General features: G+C 34.3%; 1 protein-coding gene across 10 annotated transcripts; it reads left to right on the plus strand.

Moving 5' to 3' along the window:
• Window positions 1-346: 346 nt before the first annotated feature.
• Window positions 347-21,927, plus strand: DTHD1 (death domain containing 1). Of its 10 annotated transcripts, none has more exons than XM_021533203.3 (10): window positions 358-1,382; window positions 4,093-4,789; window positions 5,294-5,621; window positions 6,275-6,454; window positions 7,250-7,494; window positions 8,288-8,452; window positions 8,997-9,286; window positions 10,446-10,690; window positions 13,894-13,951; window positions 14,522-21,927. In XM_021533203.3, exons 1-10 carry the CDS (start codon window positions 1,106-1,108, stop codon window positions 14,809-14,811), a joined length of 2,775 nt encoding a protein of 924 aa, XP_021388878.3. In that variant the 5' UTR covers window positions 358-1,105; the 3' UTR covers window positions 14,812-21,927. The 10 variants fall into 10 exon arrangements, 8 of the variants coding, with proteins under 8 accessions (XP_085434707.1, XP_085434711.1, XP_021388878.3 ...); XM_085578580.1 differs by having other exon boundaries at window positions 5,402-5,621; XM_085578582.1 differs by having other exon boundaries at window positions 5,522-5,621.
• Window positions 21,928-22,153: the final 226 nt, after the last annotated feature.

The following is a 22,153-nucleotide window of genomic DNA, read 5'->3' on the forward strand; positions in this document are numbered from 1 at the left end:
GAATCCTGTGTTTAAAAATGAAATGTCTGGGCATACTGTTGACTGCACATGAGCTAGCAGTGTGCCCTGGTGGCTAAGAAGGCCAAGGGCATCCTGGCCTGTGTCAGGAGTGGTGTGACCAGCAGGAGCAGGGAGGTCATTCTCCCCCTGAACTTGGCACTGGTGAGGGCACACCGTGAGTGCTGTGTCCAGTTCTGGGCCCTCAGTTTGGGAAGGACATTGAGTGCTTGAGTGCATCCAGAGGAGAATAAGAATAATGAGGCTGATGAGGGGCTTGGGACACAAACCCTGTGAGAAACGACTGAGGGAGCTGGGGGTGTTTAGCCTGGAGAAAAGGAGACTCAGGGGTGACCTTGTCACTCTACAACTCCCTGAAAGGTGGCTGTAGTCAGGTGGGGGTTGGTCTCTTTTCTCCAGGCAACAACTGACCGAACCAGAGGACAGAGTCTTAAGCTGCACCAAGGGAAATATAGGTTGGATATTAGGAAAAAGTTTTTTACAGAAAGAGTGATAAAGTACTGGAATGGTCTGCCCGGGAAGGTGGTGGAGTCACCATGCCTGGATATGTTTAAACAAAGACTGGATGTAGGACTCTGTGCCATGGTTTAGTTGAGATGTTAAGGCATGGTTGGACTTGATGACCTTAAAGGTCTCTTCCAACCTAGTGATTCTGTGTGTCTGTGTTTCATTGTTGGTGAGTATATAATTGTAAATAACCAATTAAACTTGATTTCATAAGTACTAATCATTTGTAGCCACTGAAGTAAGAAATTGCTCAGATATCCTGAAATTTTAAGTCACTGCTACATAACTGAGTTACGTAACCTCCCTCAAAGGTGCATGGTGTACATTGATGTCTCCTGGCAATCCTTGCCTGTGGTTACAGAACAGCCACTCCTTCCTGTAACCTAGTAACTTTTCAATAGTCAACATCAACTCAGAGTTTCTCAGCTAGAGTTTGGTTTGTGGAATACAGTACTTTTAAAATTTCTGTTTAGGCAAGAAATGCTAAACAGTGTAGTAGCCTGAACCAAGGTCTACAGCTTGTGAAAGAGTTTGAGCAAAAAAAAAAAAAAAAATTGTAGTAGCATATTCTGAAAATAAAATGGATATAGCTGAAAGTAAGATTACACTTGCAGGGAAATCAGAACAAGTCCTAGGAAAAATCTCTTACCTGAACTTTCTAGCAAGAGACATGTTTCTGAAAAGTGATCTGGATAAAGGAGGTTTGGAGGAGTATGTGCTTGGACTCACCTCTTTAGCAAAAGACTTGAGCAGATCTCTCAGCCAGCAGCTGGGGAATGTTACAGAAATTATTCAAGACACCTGCCACTTGCTGAGTGCTCTCCATGATAAACCCAAGGAACTGACTGGAAGTCCAGGCAAGTATGGAAAGACTTATCTGTAAACAGGCTCACTGGGTATGTCAGATGCTGAGTTCTGCTGTCTGATGATGCTGGGGGACCTTAATTTTCATTTGTTAGTATTTCAGTGCTTGGTAATTCATTTGACTAAATTAATTCATATTCTCACAGTTGTATCACATGGGTTTTGAGTCCATTCCATGAGATTCAATATGAAACTCATAATTCTCATTCTGCAACCAAAAAAATTATTAAAGTAAAATTAACTAAACAGAATTGTTCAAAGTTTGATATACACTATACTTTAGGGGGATTATCTTGGCCAGACACCAGATGCCAACCCAGTAGTAAGTTACTGGGACCCAGTAACTTACTATCCCCTCTTCAACAGGAAAAGGAAAGAAAATAAGATGGGAAAAAATCCTGAGTTGATGTAGAGAAAATCACTTGAAATTACTATCATAGGCAAAATAGATTTAATTTAGGGAACAAATTTATTTAACTTATTTTCAATTTAAATATATTTGAATAGTGAGAAGCAAAGGCAAAACATTGAAACAAATCCTTTCCTCCACCCCTTATTTTTTCCATGCTGAAGTTCACTTCTTCATTCCCAATTCTTTTACCTCCTCACCTTCCTGAGGAGTGCAGGGCAATGGCAAACAAGAGCATCAGTTTTTCCCTAACAGTTCCCTATACACACCTTCCTGGAAAGAAAACTAAAATTTCTATCTAAGGTCTATCAGCATTAAGCCTCAAAAGAAGAGTATCCAACAATCAAGGAAGGAGATTCTCTCTCTCTACTCCACCCTAGTGAGTCCTCGCCTAAGTACAGCATAATGGTCTGGAGTCTCCAGCACAAGGATGTGGACTTGTTGGAGCAGGTCCAGAGGAAGGCCATGAAGATGATCAGGGTATCTGTCCTCTTAAGAGAGTCTTGAGAAGGCTCTGGGGATACCTTGTTGCATCCTCCTAATTCTTAAAAGGGCCTTTTGAAAAAGAGGAAGAGTGATTTTACATGGACACTATCACATATAATGCAAGAATAGGAGGGAAGAGTTTTAAAATAAAAGAAGAGAGATATAGATTAGCTGTTAGGAAGAAATTCTTTACTTGGAGAGTAATGAGCCACAGGAAGAGGGAGAAGTAGGCAGAGAACTTGCGGATGTCCCATTCCTGAAAGTGTTCAAGGCCAGACTGGATGAGGCTTTGAACAATCTGGTTTACTAGAAGGTGTCTCTGCCCATAACAAGAAGGAAGGTTGGAAAGAACCTTTAAGATCATCTCCTTCCAATCCAAACCATTCTGTCATTCTGTGATGATTCTATGATGCAAAGAGAGAGAAAGAAAGAAATTACAATCAGAAATGTTTACATATGCTTGTGCTTTTGAGTTTTAACCCACAGATTTATAAAGTCTGTAATAATCACAAAACATTTGGGTTTAAAAGACCTCCTTCTAGGCTCCAAGCAATGTAACTGTCCTGTTGGCCTCATGGTTTTTTGTGATTTTTTAAAAATCTTCTTATGTCAGGTTTCCAAGAATCATTTTCCTTCCAAAACTACTATTCCTCACCTGAAAAATTCCCTTAAAAAACACTCAGAAAAGACATTTGGAGACAGTTGCGTATAAATGACCTCTTTATTCTAAAGCTGTATTATCAAACATCAGAAAAAGCACAGAAAACAAAGTGTTAGGAAAGAAATGGAGGAGGGGAAAACCACAAAAGAAAACTTATTTCATGGTTAACCTTGTAATTGAATGGAAAAAGTGTCTTTCCATGTGACACAATTGGTTAGTATATGGTTACAAGGCCGTATCATTTCTTGCCCATATTATAAAAGTCACATTTACAGCATAGGAAAATGCTGTTGTTTTGAATTACCCTCTTATCTTCAAATTTGATTTTAGGGAAGTTTAAAGGGCTATACAATTTGCTTGAGGATTTTTTGTTTTGTTTAGAAAATGCAAAATTCAGGGGGAAATGTAAATTTTGGCAGTCTTGCCTAAGCTTGAACTCTGCCTTACAGTGAAACTGGAAAGTGGTCTTTTACCACCTCTTCTGCAAACAAAACTCGGTTATTTCCAATCCTTTTATTTCTCAGTCCTGTTAAACTGTCTAGGATTTCTTCACTACTGCAAAAGTGCCTGTGGAAAAACAGTAAAATAATATTTATTTTTTGAAACTACCAGTGTAAATAATACTTTAAAAATGTATTTGCTTCCTCTTTTTTTTTTTTTCAAATATAGTCAAAGTCTAATAAGTCACTTGGAAACTGAGGAAGTATTAGAAAGGAATAATAATCTTACAGGATTCAATTTCAGGAAATATCATCTTTAGTTTTAAAGATCTTCCCAAATTGATTCAACTATATTTTATCCATACCATACTTTGGATTGATTGTCCTTAAGCATTTAGCTAGTGTCTGATCATTAGAAAAGTGTTCATAAAGAGTTGCCAGAGTAAAATTTTGACAAATAAACACAAAGTTGTTCTTAGACAAGTACAAAAATGTACTTTTCTATTTTCATTTCTTTAGAAATTGACTTCACCTGAATAGCAGTATATGCAAAAACATTAAATGGAAGCTGGAAAATAGAGTATGCCTCTTATATTGAATGGTACTGTGGGATTATATGGAATTCAATAAATATGTGTGTAATAGTTTTCATCTTTTTGTTTAGCTTTCATAGCAAAATGTAACTGGTTATTTATTTTTTGCCTCAGAATACAATGGAGTTATAGATTATCTGCAGAAAGTGAAGGAGGATTTGACAAATACAATCTTACACCTTCAAGAAGCAGAAAACAAATTTTATGACAAGAGCTGCAGCCACGATGGTGATTGTCAGAACCAGACTGGTGAAAATGTTTTTGGACAAACAGATGTGCATTGTTCGGAAGGAGAAGCAACAGAACCTGTGCAAGCATCTTCCAGTTCCAGTCAGCAATTCCAAAGAACTCCTACTCTGAACAAGCCAGAAAGTCAAAATGGTAATCAAACCCACACAAGTAAAATTAAAACTGCAGGAAAAATTGCATCCTTAGCTGTAAACAAATCTGCCCAAGAAGAGGACACTGTTACTGAAAAGCCTCCAGAACTGGCTTTTCAGGATGCTCTTACAAGCAGTGAGGAAGACATTCTTTCTGGGTCATTGAAGGACATTCATGACAGAAGCATCACAAATAATTTTGAACAGGAAAAAAAGGAAGTAGTCATGGACAATTTAAAAGTGCTAGAAAGTGAAGACCACAAACTGACAGAGAAAATGGAAGACAGTAAAATGGAAAAAAATAATGATATTTTTAGAAATTACTTAAGTACCTTCACACCTTCAGCACAAACCTGTGATCTTCCTGATGTGAATCCTTCTATGAGTGATTCAGAAGAAGTACAAAAATCTAGATACTGGATGGACAAAGAGTGAGCACATATTCTTCCTTTTTTTAAGAACAGATGTACATAATTATTGCTTATTAACTTATAAAAGTGTGAGTGCAGAAACTCAATACACATGTACTGAACAGATGCTGGTTTGCACATAAATAGCAGTTTACAATTTGAATACACACAATGAAGATCTTTCCCTTTGGTCTAAAGTAAACCCAAAGTTTCTATTTGCATAATTTTATTTTTATGCCAGAGAAGGACTGAGTCACAGCCAGAAAAGTCAATAATCCTCAAGTTGTTGGAAATTAGTAGGAAAGAACCGCCATTCATCAGTTTTACAGTAATTTATAAGCTCTTCTGAAACAGGCTAAACAGAAAATTTTTTATAATTTTCTCATTTTTATAATTTCTCATTCTTAAAATTTTTTTTCTGCATTGTATTCTTATGCTTTATTTTAGCACATAATTACATTGAAGTATTTAATTAAAAATACAAGATGCTACCCCACTCAAAATACAAATAATTTTTTTTAATAGATTTCTGGTCAAAGGGAGTGGAAAAAACCCCCAGGAAATAGCCTGTTTTATTAAAGCCCCTGCAACTGTTCTGGAGAATCTGAAGTGTAATATACTCAATTACTCTAGTTCCTTGGTGGTGGACGATTCTGAGGAGCTGGTCAGCAATGTCATCAGTATTGAATGTTATGATTATGAAAAACTACTTTTCCCTATCAACATTGCAATTCCATTTATATCATGCTTCAGAGGAAATTATCGGGAGATTATGGTTAAGGTGACAGATACCAACTTCCAATCAAACTACTTAACTCCTATTTCTTTTCAAAGATACCAAGGAAACCATAAGGTGAGTAACTCTCATCAAAGCTTGCAAAAGCATTGTCTGAGATTCCCAGTTAAGTCTCTGGAGTTTTTCAAGTAGAGTTGTCATTATTAAATTATACTGCCCACTATGTGTGGTTAAACAGAACTTTTCTTTCTACTCTCTCAAGCACTATTTGAAAATTAGTATTTTATTACAATCTTTTTTTCACTTACAGTGTTAAGCAAATGCTTGATCCCACAATACTAATGGTTGAGAAATATTTCATAATTATTGTAAATAAGTGCAATGCATTGCATTGTTTGATAAAAGTAAAATTTAGGGGGAATAACTGTCCTTTTAGATCACAACAGAGTAACACAGTTCCATGAGTATAAATAAGTACAAACTCTATATCAAATGAACACAGGATTGTTCCCTTTTTTTAAATGCAGAAGTGTTGTATTGGACCAGATTCATCACCCAGTTTCTAAGTCTATTTCATTTCACTCCAATCATACACTGGAATATGAATAACCTCACATGATGACTAGAGATCAGGTACTTGGGCATACAGGTAGTAATAATATTCAATTTATTTTCATTTCAAACTTTGCTCTATAGAGAATGTTGCCTTCTCAAACTGTAAAACACAGTTTCCTTTTCCAATACTCTAACCTCACTTTCTCTTTATTCAGGAAAGCTTTGCAGAAGTGAAAATTTATCATCTGGGTGTTTTTTCTGTGTTGTCATGCTTAAAGAAGGAAACATTTACTGTTCCAAAGGTAGGACTCTTGCAAAAGCTGAACATGGATTCTAGAATCTCTTTCTGTTACCATCCAGAAGCATTCAGTTCTCCAGCACCTATGCAGTTAAAGGTAAGCTTGAAATACATGATATTTGTTCCATAAACCTGTTATCTGATCAGCTCTGAAGTGAGTATGCTAATGATGTTAAAGTGCAATCTCTTCCAATATCAGAAGTCTACGAACAGTGGTTGCAGCTTCACATCCTGTACATGCAGATTTCCTGTTAGCTTTGTTAAAACCACATGTCAGGGATATCTTTAGCTAAAAAATATCTATCTACGTTTGTTTGTTATGGTTCATAAAATATAGTCATTTTCAATATAGATATGTCATCTCAAAACTTTAATTGCTTGGCCCAATGGTCAAGTTAATGGAACCATTTCTCTCACCTGACTCATTTCTCTCACCATTTCTGTCCTTGGTGCCAGCAAGTGCAACCAAAGGTTTTTATCATGTATTAGTCTTAGGCTGAGTATAGTCTCAGTTTGTTATATTTATCACTTTCCCCATTAAGATGTTAATTTGGAAGTATGGAGAAACTAAAATTATGAAAAAATACAGATTAGAAAAAATGTCAGAAAGTTTTCAAAATCTGAGGAAGCTCATGAGTTTCAAAACTTGAACTCACATCAGGAACAAAACAATATAAATATTTTAGGCAATATAAGTTCCAGTTTTTGATGACTTCCAAGCATTTTTCTGAGCTATGTATAAAGTGCTGTTACTTGGGTAAGGTTCTTTTTGGGTTCAAGAGAGGATAGCCTAGCCAACTCCAAAAGATAAACCAATTCCTTAAAAAGTCCAGGTATGTAATGGAAGATTTATTTTTTGCAAGTTGATTGTACAATTTCTTTCTATATTTAGATTCAGCCAATTGAGCCATCATTGGTTTCAGCATTGAAAGCAAGACATGATATGTATCACTCAGTGATATCTACTAGTGCACTGGTTCATGTCCAGCACCCTTCAGCCCAACCTTTTAACAGCTCAGTCACTATTACTCTACCCTGTCCTCCCAACCCAGACAAAAAAAGGCAAGGAGATGAGACAGAACATGCAAGAGCCATTAGTGCTACAGTAAAGAGGGTTGGTGCAGCATACTATACTCGGTAAGAGCCTCACTTCAAATTCACCACTTTTTAAAACATCAAAATCAATGAATTTTAATAATTGTAGTATTTTCTTGTAGTAAAAAATGTATTTGTTCTTTAATATAGACTGCAATACCTATGAGCTTTTTTAGAAACACTAGAGCAAACCCTCAAAATTTTCATGCTATAGTTTCACCAGAAAAATTAATACAGTATTTCATGGTTATTCTTTAAATATGCTGACCACTACATTTCTGGCAGGCGTCAGAATGAAGACTTAAGGTCTTTTCACCAATAAATATTCAGGCATTTTCACCAAAGTCAAAAATTGAACACAAAGAATAGACATGACTTAAAGCTGCTCTGTTCATAACACACCAAGTTGATTTGAGTCTCATTTCTACTTCTACACATTCCAATAGTTGCCTGAATCAAAATGCATGGCACAATGGTTCATGGTAGGTCAGTTTTATGCACTAAACAAAAGTCCAGATTTTTTCGAAGTATGCAGTACAATATTTCTAAAACTTAGTCTTTTTGACATGTCTTTGAAAAGCATTAAAACATAGAGACTCCTGGGGAAAAAAAAATATATGTTTCAGCAGTTTATGCAAAATTGAAGAAAAATCCCTAAATAATTTTATCATTCACATACTCTGGAGTATCTTTCCAGATACAGATTTTAAGCAAGGTCTATAAACCAGAAAAAGTCATCAAGGACAGCAGAGGGGAAAACGGCTACAAACACAAGGTTACTCTTTCTGCAGAACTATTTTAATGTTATTTTTTCTGTAATTATCTGGCTTTCCAGGGCTGTGAGCACTTCTGTGAGAAGAAGTGGGGACAATCTCAGTGAAACTTTGAAATTATTAGGTCATGGAAACAAAAAAGAGGGGTGGAAGGTGTTTGATGATGTTATTATCCAGAATGCACAGAATGGGCTTGTATATTTTGAAATAAATGAGCATTTAGAAAGGTAATGTATGAATAATTTAACAAAATTTTATTTATTAAAATATTTAGTTCCATGCTTACAAATAAGTGGAAACTAGTAGTGTTAAGAAATCATCAATTTTTAACCATTAACTTGCTCCTAGAGTTGTTGCTCATAATTAAAAAAACCCTAACTTTTTCATTTATAGAATGTACACAATGTAGTACATGGAAACTTGAAACAGGAAATGCAGATATCAATCTTAATTGGCAAATGTGATTTAGTTCTCTAACTAAAAAAACATTTTGTTTAATTCTTATTATGAAATATTATCTTACTTTCATGTAAAATTAATATGTATTTTAAATCATACCTACATAGTCTCGTACTCTACACTACAAACACAAGCAAATTTCCACCTCTTCATGTGTTGAAAACAAGGATGAAAATAAGGTAGCAAAAGTTCCTTTGGAAACTGAGCCCCATATTATTTTTAAGAATAAATTATTAGTTGATAAATTATTTTAAATAAAGCAGTTTAATTTAATTTTTTTTCTTTCTTTTTTTTCTTTTTTTCATAATACAGCTTTGTGGTCATTCGCCTTGCATTCCCTTTGGAAAGCAGGTATCTTCTCCTCTTTGCTCAGGCTCTGGAAGAAGCTCTCCGTAGCACGATGGCTAATGTGATACTGTATCAGAAAAGAGAAGACCCATACAAAATAGTAGTTTTGCTGTCTGCATCCAGAGAATTGACCAATGAACTTCAAAATCTCCATGAGGAGGGTTATTTTGGTCCCCCAGAACCTACACAACAGTTCCCATTAAGACAAGGAGAGCAGATTCATTTTATATTTAGAGGAAATATTTATGCTTCAGGTAAGGGAATTGATTAATGCATCTGTATGGGAACACATGTAGATTGAAGTTACTCACAGTACATTTAGTTATTTCAGTGTTTTGTTTCTTGTCAAAGAAAGGAATGTGGAGCTTAATAGGAAATTGCTCCAACTGTAAAGAAAATGTACTACCTGAACATGCTCCTGAGTAATGGTGACCCTGCTTTGAGCAGGACGGTTGGACAAGATATCTTTAGCAATCTCTTAAACCCCTGTGAATTCTGTAAAATCTGGTTCCTCAGAAACACATGGTATTTTAAGAATTATTTTAACAGGACAGGTTTCTGTCTGCTGTTTTGTTTGAGTAAATTCACTTTGAGCAAGAAACCAAGGCAAAATATTGCCTGATGTGAGTTGCACTGTGAATTGAGGTGATGAGAGAGAGTTATGCCATTTCTGTTAGGAGCCTAGAAAAGAGCCTAGAAAATTCCAGGTCATGGCTGCCACCATTCAATCTTGCTTAAAGGGAAAAGAGATAAGAAGCCTCTGAAAGGTTTTCACCCTAAATTGCATATAGTCTCTTCTGTCTTAGAATGAACGTATAAATATGTATTTGGTGCTCTGAACATTTTGTACATAAACTCTCTCATTGAAAACTGCATGTACCCTAAAGAAAGGAATATTCTTCAACAAGAGAAGTCTCCAGCCCATGAGAAATGGGCTGCTCATATATACAAAGGACAGTGTCTATAGATGTATCAAATAAATAGATTTAGAAAACCTAAAAATGCATCTACCCCTCTGCTCCCATTCATTTTGTTGCTACAGATAGACATCCATCCTGAATAACCAGAAAGCATATACTTCTAATTCCATTCACAGCACCCCTTTATTTTTATTCTTCTCTATATTATGTATATATCTCCTTTTCTATTCCTTTATTTTCAACTTTTAACACTGCTTTCAGCACTTCCTCTTTAGGCCAGCTATTAAATGGCTAAGAAAGCCAGCTACAAAGATAGGCCTACTACTGAAGCAGGCTGAACTCAGATGTTCAATAAAGTAATAATAATGATAAAGAACAACCAAATGTTATATAATTACTTTTATTTGACTTATGCTAATAAATCATTTTTAGATGCCATGCAACTGAATGCAGGGTAAAAAAAAAAATTAAAATTTTATTATATGGACTGCAGAGAATGGAGAAGACTTCAGGAAAGTCTACAGACTGATTTTTCATTCACAAAGACAGCCAAGGCTGGAGCACCAAATCAAGGAAGTGGATGAATTTGGTAACCACAGTTCACCTCATTACAAAGGAGCAGCAGTGTTTTATAAAATTACCAAAGAGATGATACCAAAGAAATGGGAACAAACCTTACCCTATGATGAATATCAACACCAGTATCCACTGTGCAAATTAGCATTAACATTGCCAAAGGTGCGTTTCTCACTCAATAATATTAGAGACATTTCCCTTTTTGCCTTACCATATATTTATTAGAAAAAGGATCTTGGTATGATTTTTGATTTACAGATTAACACAGCAGTCACTGATGGACTTCTGGAGCATCATCAATGTGCAAACATTCTCAGAATTTCTCTTAGCTGTAGGGAGGGACTCATATCCAAGTATAAGAATGGAGAAATTTCTAGCAGAAAATTTTCACCCATCTACTCCCCCCAGCTGGAAGGGAGAAATTATTATGATATTGTGAATTATTACTGAAGTTTCAGGTGTATCATTCTTGTTTCATTATCTTGGGAGCACAGAATTGCAAATTTTAGGATCATTAAATGGTTTGTGTAACCTGTCTTTCACCTATCACCTGATTATTCTGTTATTGCTGATTAGCCTCTGCAGTACAGTTACATGGGCAATTATCTCCATCTCTGGTGAAAGCTAATGCTATATAAATTAATCGTTAATATTCCTGCAATGAAATCTCATTGTAAACTTTTCAAAGAGCCTGTGTGCCAGCACACTATACTGCACAAAGTGCTGCCACTAAACTGCTGCTATCAAAGTTGCCTACATTGTAATATCAAAATATCTACAGAAACAGTCTAAATCTCTGATGACAAACAGTAGCATTTTTCTCTTTTTGAATTTGTCTTCACACTTTTCTCATTTTTTTTCCAGATAGTTAAAAGAATCTGGAATGTCTGGTTTTGGCTGTGACAAAGACAGATGGAATCTTTTTAAGGCAACCATTCTGATACTACATTTTCACTAATTTCTGTAAAATTCCCATCTAAATTTCTTCTGTAAAGAAGGCAGTAACTGTACAATCATAAGGCGTTTCATATATGTATATGCCCTCATTATCCACTTACAAATATATTGTTGACAGTGGTGAAAATAGTGTTTGTTTACTTTGCAAATATTCACATCAGTTTTTACTTTAAACAGAAGTAATCTGATTTTCATAGATGATTCCTATTTATGGTGCTTTCCTTTCCCCAGCAACAGAAAATACCCGTTCCTCTAACCTATTTTGTTCAACACAAGTCAGATACAGTGCATTAAGTTTTGATGTCAAGTATGTGTGTGTATGTCTACTGATTTCAAAGATTTTGTATTTATGTAACACAGTAGGTTAAGGAGGTAAAAGATTATTTTTTCCTTTTCTGTTCTGTTTGATATGCTGCTAGAGTCTGGTCATGTGTGAGGATTTGACAGAGCACATCAATGTTACTTGCTGGGAATGCTTTGCAAAAATAGATTGTTGTAATGCATATAGACATTATGAAATTACTATTCTGCTGAAGTTTTATGTCTAATGTCTGTCTATCAACAGAATAGCACGTTATTCCCTGTTTCAGAAAGCCAGTTGCATGGCTAATTGAAGGGCCTTCCAGACTAGAAAACTGCTTTGACTGCTAAGAGTATTTTACTTAAGCTGTCAACCAGAACAGCAGGAACACATGCCAGTGCAGCTGAACCGTGGGTGAATTTAGCACTTCACCACAGACACTTAATCTTTAAAGGCAATTTACTGTTTTAGATCTAATGCATTGTATAATATTACACTATTTTTAGAGAATACTAATTTTCAATTCTATAATTTTTACTACTATTTTAACATTAAGTAGCATAAAGTGGTTCAGATTAAAGTCAATGCATGGATAATTGAGTTCATTTACAGTAACTCTGAAAATCTAAAACAGACCTTTGAGGTGGTAAATTCTCATTAATGATTGAAAATAAGTTTAAATACAAATGCATCATTAAACAAAGCCAGAGAAAGCTGTCTTGGAAGAAAAGTAATGCCCCCTTCTGGAAGAGCTCTATATTCCTTTTATTCTGAGAGCTTTTTAGCCGTGTCATTCTATCTTCACACTGGGACACGTCCAATGACAGAATTGCTGTAGAAGCATGCAGAACGAGGCAGATTCAGATCATAGAATCAGGGAACAATTTGGGTTGGAAGGGTCCTTTAAAGGTCACCTAGTCTACCTTCCAAGGTCTCCAGAACAGTACAGCACAGGATGGTTTTGCACTGCCATGCAGCATGTAATGTGTGCATCCTGTGCACACTAAATCACCTCACAGACAACTGCATACAGGCCTGATGAAAAGTTGTTTAATTCAAAATAGGCAATAGTTATGAATATATTGACTTTGTAGCTGTGCAGCTCAGTACATTTGAGACATTCCAAATATTGGACATTTTTAAAGACTGCATTATAGAAGTGATTAAGATAAGCTCCATAATGCTTAATATATAAGAAAGAAAAGAATTACTTTTCCAGTCAGAGTTTCATGCTCTTAATTCCCAAATAAAAAACAGAAGATCAGTGAATAAACTTCAGGCAATTTCTTTGGGAGAGATGTGAATAAACACCCAGATAATACAACTGAATGTGTGTGACAAAAGTAACATGGGTATTGAAAGAGGATAATTTCATTTTTGAACAAAAAAAATTCTGAATTTCACTTAATACAAACTAATCTCTTTTTCTTCTCAGTGCTTATGTAAGTAATTTCTTGTTCTATATGCAATAGGAAACAACACTAAAGCCCAGAAGACTTTCATCTTTCTCAGACATAGGTAAAACAGGACAAAGTATTTTTTCTTTCTCTACAATGTTTAGAGGAAGAAAGAGGAAAAACTTTCTACTTTTTAATGGAACTTATCTTTTGAATTTTGATGATTTTTCATGATGATTTATTGAAAGCTATGTAAAATGAGTAACTATAGCTACAAATACAACGTGGTTACCTGCTCTAACAATAGCTAGTGCATACCTAAAAATAGTTCTTTTTCTTGAAAGGAAGACAAAGTTAATGCAGTATTCAAAATTAGAATCTGTAGTATCTACGAAGGTTCTATACATTTATGGCATAATGCTATTAATCAAACATTTGTAACACTGCATGAAGGATGAAATTTTTATAAGAGACATTATACTCCCATTTGATAGATTAAAATTTTATTAATTTATTTTAATACCTATATACTGTTTTATACCTGCTGCTGGTGTTAATTGGTTTTAAATAATAACAAAAATATTCTATGTAAGTAGAACAAATTTTAAATGCTAAGAGTTAAATCCCCAAGATTTTACTGCAATCCACTCCCAAATCATATGCCTCACCTCTTCATCATTTCTCCTTCCTCAACACATTTTCTTCAATAGCATGAAAAATTGATCCACCATCCACGAAGTACAAAAAGAATTTTTTCTGATTCATCAGGTAAGAAAACAACCACTAAATTAATATCAATATAAAAAAGGCTTATGCTTGCAATTTTTTTTTTTAATTTCAGAGTTTGTTTCAGCTGTTACTGACACTTTAAAATGCTATATTCAGAAAGGAAATAGTTAATGTGTTAAGAGGTAATCAAGGGAAAAGTGATCTTTTTACCAGGAAATGCAACAGCTCTTGTAAGATACTGTTGTGGTGGGATGCTTTAACAGCAAATAATTTTGTGTATAAGGAAATCCAGTTTGTACTGGAAAGCTCCAATATAATTGATGAATCCGTTGCAGTACATACTAAAACCCTTTTATTTTATTGCTAATTTTCCCCACTCACTTCCAAAGATTATAGATCATTGCTGAATCTGCTCTTGACTAAATTCAATTCATACTGCAGAGCAGTTACCAAAAATGGCACTGGAAATAAGATGGAATGATGTTTCCACCAAAGTATAAAACACCTCCTATTTAGCTGGGGAGTTTACCCACTGAACTGCCAGCTTTTAAAAGGTTTTTTAAAAAAAAAGTAAGATTTATTCTTACTTCACTAATTTTTGCCCTTCAGAGGCCCTGTGGGACAAGTTGCTGTTCTGGCTTGCAGAAGAGCTTGCAGAAGATAATACATCATTGTTTGCTTTATGTTTACCTGTTCGACGGAGCGTGCTTCAGCTTGTTAGCCTGAAGTGCCCTGATAATTTAACACACCAGATCTATGAGCTGCTTTGCTGCTGGAATAAGACTCTTCCAAAGTCGGCTGATAAACAGCAGCTCTTGTCTCGCTATTTGCAGAAGAGTGGCAGAAGTGATCTTTCAGAAGAACTTCGTTTAAAGTGGCAAAATAAGGTGTTCACCTGACAGAATCACTGGCAACTCACAGCCCAATTTATCTTCTTTCTTGTTGAAGTGTATGAATATTTCCATGAAACTCTAGATGAACAAGTGACAGGGATATCATTCAGGAGAAGACTATTTGTTACTTTGCAACCACTTTACTAAAGCAAAGTGTAATAGCCATGTCCTTGCTTGATAAAAGTGAGCACTTCTTATATGGAAAAATCAGATATTAAAAATATAGGTATGAATAATTACAGACTCATCTGCATGGATTTCTAAGAACTATAACTCTTTGCACATGTCATACGCAGTCAACACAATATTTCTACATATCTTAAACATTAGAAATTATTCATTATATCAAAATCATATGAATAATTTCATAATATATGGGTTACTCTATGTCCAGTTTTAATAACTACCAAATTCTTCAGATTATAGCCTAATGTACAGACAGAGGTAACTTCTTACTTTCAGATTTGTTAGTAATTAATTCTGCTTTTATATTCTCCATTAATATTTTTCATCCTTGTGAATATCATACAATTTTTCACTGTTAGGTCATGTGAATATGAAATCTCTTTCCTGAATTTAAGAGATTTTTTTCCTCACTTTAAACTGTCATTTTAATGGAGTCTTTTAGGTTACCATCTAATACAGAAAAAGAACTATTTCTTCATAAAAATTCTAAAATGTATGGCTTTGACATTTTATTTGTTATACTAAGTTCTTGAAGGTATAGATAGTAAACCATAAGTATTTGTGTCATTCCTTATTCATGTTTTCAATCTGTAAAAACTCCTTTATTTCCAAAATGCTTAGTAGGACTAATCTGATTTTTAAGTCAGAGCAAGAGTAAAGTTGGTCTTCTCTAATGGTGTTTCTACTGAAACAATATTTAATTTACCATCTTCAGTTATCCTCCTCATAAAATACACCAAACATTTACCTAAACACTAAAATTGATTTCTGTTAAAGGAAAAAAGTAGCTGGCAAGACTCAGTGAAGAAGACTTCTGAGAGCAAGATTCCTTGGTACTTACTCAAATTGTGATTACACAGGCTGTCACATCTGTGTGACTTCCCTACTGCTTCAGAAATGTGTGACAGATGCCTCTTTCTTCAAATCCACCTGTGCACAATTAATTACTGTTATTCTTCTAATACCTATTCAATGCACCAATTATTTTCCTTTTTCATCTCTCCTTTAATCATATAATATAAAATCTAAATATTAATTTCAATCAAAACATTATTGGTCCAAAATTAATTAATTTTTAGGCTATTGAGAAAACCTGTATGTCTTGCTGGCAAAATTTAATTGTGATACATAGTCTGTGTATTTTATTTATGGAGGACGTATATTTGCAACATTTACAAATTGCTACTGTAAATGAGAAAATTGCATGGTAAAAGGAAAGATAAATAGGAATAGTATTAATTAGTTTTATTCCTCTAGTCACTAATGTCTCATCTTATGTTATTATCAGTTTTTAGATGTAAGACAAATCTATGAGTAATTTAACCCCTTCTCTGAGAATGAAACATAACAACCATCCTTTTTTTTTTTTTTTTTTTTTTTTAATAAAGAGGGTCTTTTACCTATAAGCTGACTTCTTATTATAGGAAAGAATTATCACCGTTTTCCCAATGCTGAACACTTTTTGCCATCAAGCACTTGTCATAAAGACTAAATATTCACTTGCTAACTTATCAGATATCTTCAGTTAGGATCATGGTTCAGTGCATGATGGAAATATTGCTAAAAATCTGACTTCATTTCTCCACTAAAATTAAAACTGTTTTAGACAACTTCCAACATTCTACCACGAGATGGCATCTTTGTCTAACAAAAAATACATGCATATAGTATCATTTATTATGCCAGTCATAGGCTGATATGGTTCAAGTATTCATGTGGAAAGTCCAATTTCTTAACTACTGTCAACACTGATCTTTGCTTTTCAGGCAATCAGATATTGTCTCCTAAATGAAAGGGCTCCCTTAGTGAGATTTAAACTCTGAAGTGCAGACAAAATGTGGAAAAGAATGAGAACTGCATGGGATAAATCTACTTCTGTGCTATGTGTTTTTATTGACTATAAAACAATATGGACGACAAAAAGCAATACATAAACTTTATGGCTTCGAATGTGTATGTTTTTAACTCTAAAGAAAAGATGAAATTCTGCATTTCTGCTAAACAGTGAAGGCAACTGAAAGGAAAAAAGAGCTAAGAAAGGAAGCCAGTTGCTCAGAAAGAAATCACCTAGACAACTATAATTTGGCTAACTGAAGACAGCAGTTCAATATTTAAGTACTGAACAGTTAGTCAAATAAAAAAGGCAGGAAAACAAATATTCTTTTTGTTACATTGTTACAGGATGGATTGCCAACCGCATCTGAGATAATGAAGTGCAAAGGCATAAAGCAGACTTTGCCTATTCAACATTTAGAACATGAAGCCTCTACTTAGTGAAATAGGACTCAATGAGCAGGGTCAATAAACTGATTAATACAACAGATGTTTAATTAAAAAACTGAAGATGCTATTTAATCAGTATCCCATGCAAGCCCCTTTCAAAAATGAGTCCTTTTTTTTCTTTAGATAGCCTTCAGTAAGTGCTGTTTGCACAGAACTATCTATAGTGAAGTCATCTTCAAGCACAAGAGTCTCAATTTAAAAGCTTCTCCAAAATAAACTGGGAGGGAGCCTACATGCAGAGCAGTTTGGTGGGAGAGCTGGAGAAAAGGCTCCTTCCAGCTTTCACAACAGCTCATTTCAGTGAGCAGGTCTTCAAATGCAGTGAGATAAACCCCTGAAAAGGCAGAGGGACTCAGGAAAGTGGCATAAAATCGCTCAGTTGAAATCTTTCCCTCCTTTCCGTAATATCTCTGCACTTTACCTGAAGACACAACAAGAAGTCCTTGAGCACCTCCAATACAATCAGAAAATCTGTCAACCAAAGAAATGCAATATTCACAATTCCTTAGAAAAAATTTAATTTTCTCATATACTGTTAGAGATGAGCAAAAGACTTATTATGGCTTAGAAATCTAACGTGATATTATAATAAATCATAGTAAAGTTCACAAGAATAGAAAAGCAGAGTTCATGTTCCACCCTTTCCCCTGAAAAATAAAAATGTCATAAACATAAGAGAAATTATTCTATAATAATGCATGTGTAAGACTTTGTTCTTATCTCTAGTCTATGTGAAAGATAAGATTTAATCATCGCTATTGTAACCCTATTTGTAGTCTTTTAAAAAATTCGTATACTCGCAAACTCTTCATTATATATATAATTTCTTTATTTCACAGTGGGTATAACCCCTTGACAGAAGATTTTTCAAAGCATTGTATGAAGTCTTACATGTGTACATCTCACTCACCTTTTTCTGGCCTTTAAACACCTACCACACCATTGTTCTTTTGTGCTGTAGCTTCCCAAGTGGGAAAAAACAGTGCGTCTTCAACTTCTTTTTATATTTAAAAATCCATACATAACCTTTTTCATCATTATACTCTATTTAGAAGTCAAATTTGGATGGTATGACTTCCAGAAATATCCTTTTGTCAGATTATGGCCCAAGCAGACTAATTATTTATCAGAAATTGAATTGAAAGAGTTTAATAGAACTGGAAGGACTCCAGCCAGTATTAATATTACTATGTGGCACTTTCAAACTGCAAGTGCCAATTCAGCCAGCAGATATTGCAGAAGAGCTTCTACAAAGATACTATTTTCTGTATTTTCAGATCTAAAAGTAGTATGTAAAAAGTCATTTCACTAGGACAATGAAAGAGAAACTCTTGAAAGACTGTACATTATTCCCTTGTCTCTTAATGTGTTACTCCATTTTAGAGTATTTTGAAATCAAGGGATGCAAATAATTCAAGATGCAGATATTAAGCAATCAGAAATAGGAAATTTTCATTCTATTAACACTAATATTTTGTTAAAATCAGTGTCCATGCCTGAAGAATTAAGTAAATTAATAAAAATAGTTTGAAGGGATAAAAAAGTTTGAAGTGCTAGAGAGTCAAATGTGTAAAAATATTTTGGAGTGTTCTACTTCTAAAAGAAAGATTAAATTATTTTTAAATTAGGAAACTTGCAATAAAATTAGAAGACCTTAATTTTCTACATAATTCCAAAGATTTTAAGAAACTACTAAACTTATTTGAGGTAAGTGAATAATTACTAATGAAGGGAGCCAATTTATGTTCTCTGAATTTCTCTTAGGAATTTTTTATTAAATGTCATTTCTCATACAACACAAGATGCTGCAAAAAATCAAGATGTTTACTGCAAATATTTGAAAATAAATAAATTAAGCTGATACAATAACTGATTTGATAATACTTATAAAACTGAATTCAAATGGAGAATACTTAAGGTCATGTCTGTTTACACACAGAGAAACTCCTAAAACTCTAGATTTTTTGTCAGGCTGGAGGAAAAACAGTGAAAGCATCCTGCTATTTTTTTTTAAACTACATAAACAATTTTCAAAATGTTCCAAAAGCAAATGTTACCAAGAGGGGTGCATACAGCTGAATAGCTTAGAACTAAAGAGGGAAGACAAGGTAAAACTACATTGACTTGACATGTAAAGTCAGCTAAGCTCATGTGGGTTTACTCAACCATTTCTACCCCATTTATTTTGCCCTCAAGCCTTGGTTTGGAGTCTTTTTAATTCACTGGTTACATACAATATAAGTGCTGTGAGCTTTAATCAAGAACTTCACATGTTTATCATAATTGCTGTTCAAATATAAATAAAATCCCAGTAATAATAAATACTCAGAAAATATTTCTAAGAGGCTAGAAGAGGTTGAGGAGACATCCTCTGCAGCATGGTGCATGGTTTTGCTCATCTGTTTTCTAACAGATTGTATTTAAAGTACCAAATCTTTGCTGAGCCCTTCTGCAGAGATGGAATAAGTAAAAGAGCAGAGAAAGGGAGAAAGATTCTTTAAAGGAAACTAAAAAAAAGTTTTGTTTAACCAGAAAAAGAAAAAAAAAAGGAATCTAGGAATCTTTGTAAAGTTATTTTCAGTTAGACAAATACTGTTTTTTTGCAGAATATAAACAGATAAAGAATTAGAAGTACATCCCTAGCTATCACAATCTTCCAGCAGGATTAAAAGGACTAAATACTACATGCATTTTAAAATGCAGTTTTTAAAGTCCATGAAAGGTTTTAGAAGAGCAGTATTCAACAGTGGACAACTGAAGTCACAAGGAGAGAAATTTGTTGTACAATTTTGTGTTCCTAGATTATACAAACTGATATAAACTGGACAGGAATTATCAACATATCCTTTATACTGGTTTCTCAATCCACCTCTTGCAAGCAGGCTCCTGCTTATCACATTACAAACTGTGTAACAAGGACAGACACACATACACACTCCTAAACCTGGCAGGCAGTAGCCTCAGTTCATGTCTAAAGCAGGTATAAAATCAACATGATTTGGGTTTCCTGGCTGACAATAAACTACTGTCAAATCTTTGTCTCTTTTGTTCTTCAGTGACTGGTAACCATGGATACCCGAGGCAATAAAGTTCACTGATCCTCAATGCTGTAATTCAGGGTGTGTTTATTGTAGCTCATTTTGTTATGGAACCCCCAGAAGATAAAACTAGTAATTCAGAGTGAAATGGAAATTAGCTACTAGTTAAATTTTGCTTGTGTTTTAATAAAAAAAAATAAAGCATGCTTTGTTGAACAGCATAATTACTTTCCCTGAATAATTTATATCAGCCAGTCTGCCCCATTGAAATGTTCATATTAATTTTAATGAGCTTGTCAAAGCTCTTCTAGCCATTTTATATTGAATAGATTTAGCTGGGGTAATATTTTAACCCATTGCTCCTTTTAACAAACATAAAAACCTGGTTTTTACTTCAGTTGAATTTAGTAAGATTCATGAACCACTATGACACTTCAGCAGCAACCTTGCATTGTGTAGAGTGTTCAAACACTTGGTGTGGGAATGGATCCTCCCTGTGTACTACATTCTGCCACTCCACTCAAAGGATGTTCAAGGTACATAGGAAGGATCACTAAAGATGGTTCAAGGTTATTCAGTGATATACAGTTCAGCTTGAACTGAAGTATTGGATTTTAACAGCCATTGTAAAAGGTCAATAAATATTTTCTTTCTTCCTACCAGTCAACTGCCCTTTAGAAGTTTTGAAGAGAAAAAGTAACAAAATAATCTCTTAATCACTAAAAAACTCTTTTTTTATACAAAATATTTTAATAGGCATAGATCTTATTTTTCCCTTTTGGTAGCCTCCCAGATTGATATATTATTCCGGATTCAGAATCTAGAAAGATTAACACCCCTCACCACTATCTTCTAAAAACAGCTAACTGAAAAATAAAAACTTTCAATATAATATTTGAGAGAATATAGAATCACTCAGTTATCAGATAAGGTCTTTTATCTAGGATCATGCACCTACCTGATATCAATCACTGTGCTCCAAGAGGAGCTAAGGATCTAACCCACAGCTCCTTTTCTTTGTAACATGTTCTACATTTAACTTCCTACATATAATTGGAAGTTTTTGGCATCCACAACCAGATATTCCTGCCTTTATATGCAAGAAACTTAACCACCAACCTAATTTCCTACCACACTAAACCACTAAAAATCACATAAAAATAACTATTAAAACATATGAATATGTCGTTCTCAGTTCAAAATCATTAAGCATCATCATCTCAGAGCACTCACATATTTTTCACCTTTACTCAAACTCCTGTTCACATTTATCTCAACTTTCACTGACATAGACAATGCTAAAGAAAGTTCTTACTCAGCAATTTTAAGGTGACACAAAATATGAATTTATTTCTTCCAGAAAAAATCAAGAAAAATCATTCCCTGAATAGCAGTAACAAAACACCCCAAAACAACCAACCCAAATCGACTTGTTTTCTTCATTTGAGAAAAATAATTTTCATTAAAACAATACTAGCTTGGCCATGATCAACACAGGACAGAAGTATATTCCTTTAATCACATACTTAAAACCCATCTCAGAAAAAAATTATCAATTTTCAAGACACCCTTCCAAAGGAAAGAAACCTCTTAGAAAAGGATATTAAATATTCCCTGATCATAAAAAAAAAAAAAAAAAAAAAAAAAACGAAGCCATTTAAGCAAAGTTAGTGTTCAGGAAAAAAGAAACAAGTGTTCCAGTTCAGATATTTAAAAAAAAATGTAGAGGACATCAACCTATACCCTCAGTATTACATGTTTTACATCTATTTAGGCCTTTAAGGTCTTGTGCTGGTTTTGGCTGAGGCAGAGCTCATTTTCTTCACAGTCACCATCGTACA

Source organism: Lonchura striata, chromosome 4 (assembly GCF_050655825.1).
Source record: "Lonchura striata isolate lonStrDom1 chromosome 4, ASM5065582v1, whole genome shotgun sequence".
NCBI classification, from domain to species: Eukaryota; Metazoa; Chordata; class Aves; order Passeriformes; family Estrildidae; genus Lonchura; species Lonchura striata.

Bases quoted from the DNA above. Each gene is read 5' to 3' on its own strand.
- DTHD1 (XM_021533203.3), top strand. From the start codon at position 1,106: ATGGATATAGCTGAAAGTAAGATTACACTTGCAGGGAAATCAGAACAA. The intron at 5,622-6,274 runs GTGAGTAACTCT...CTCTTTATTCAG, and splicing joins GATACCAAGGAAACCATAAG to GAAAGCTTTGCAGAAGTGAA. The intron at 7,495-8,287 runs GTAAGAGCCTCA...CTGGCTTTCCAG, and splicing joins GGTGCAGCATACTATACTCG to GGCTGTGAGCACTTCTGTGA.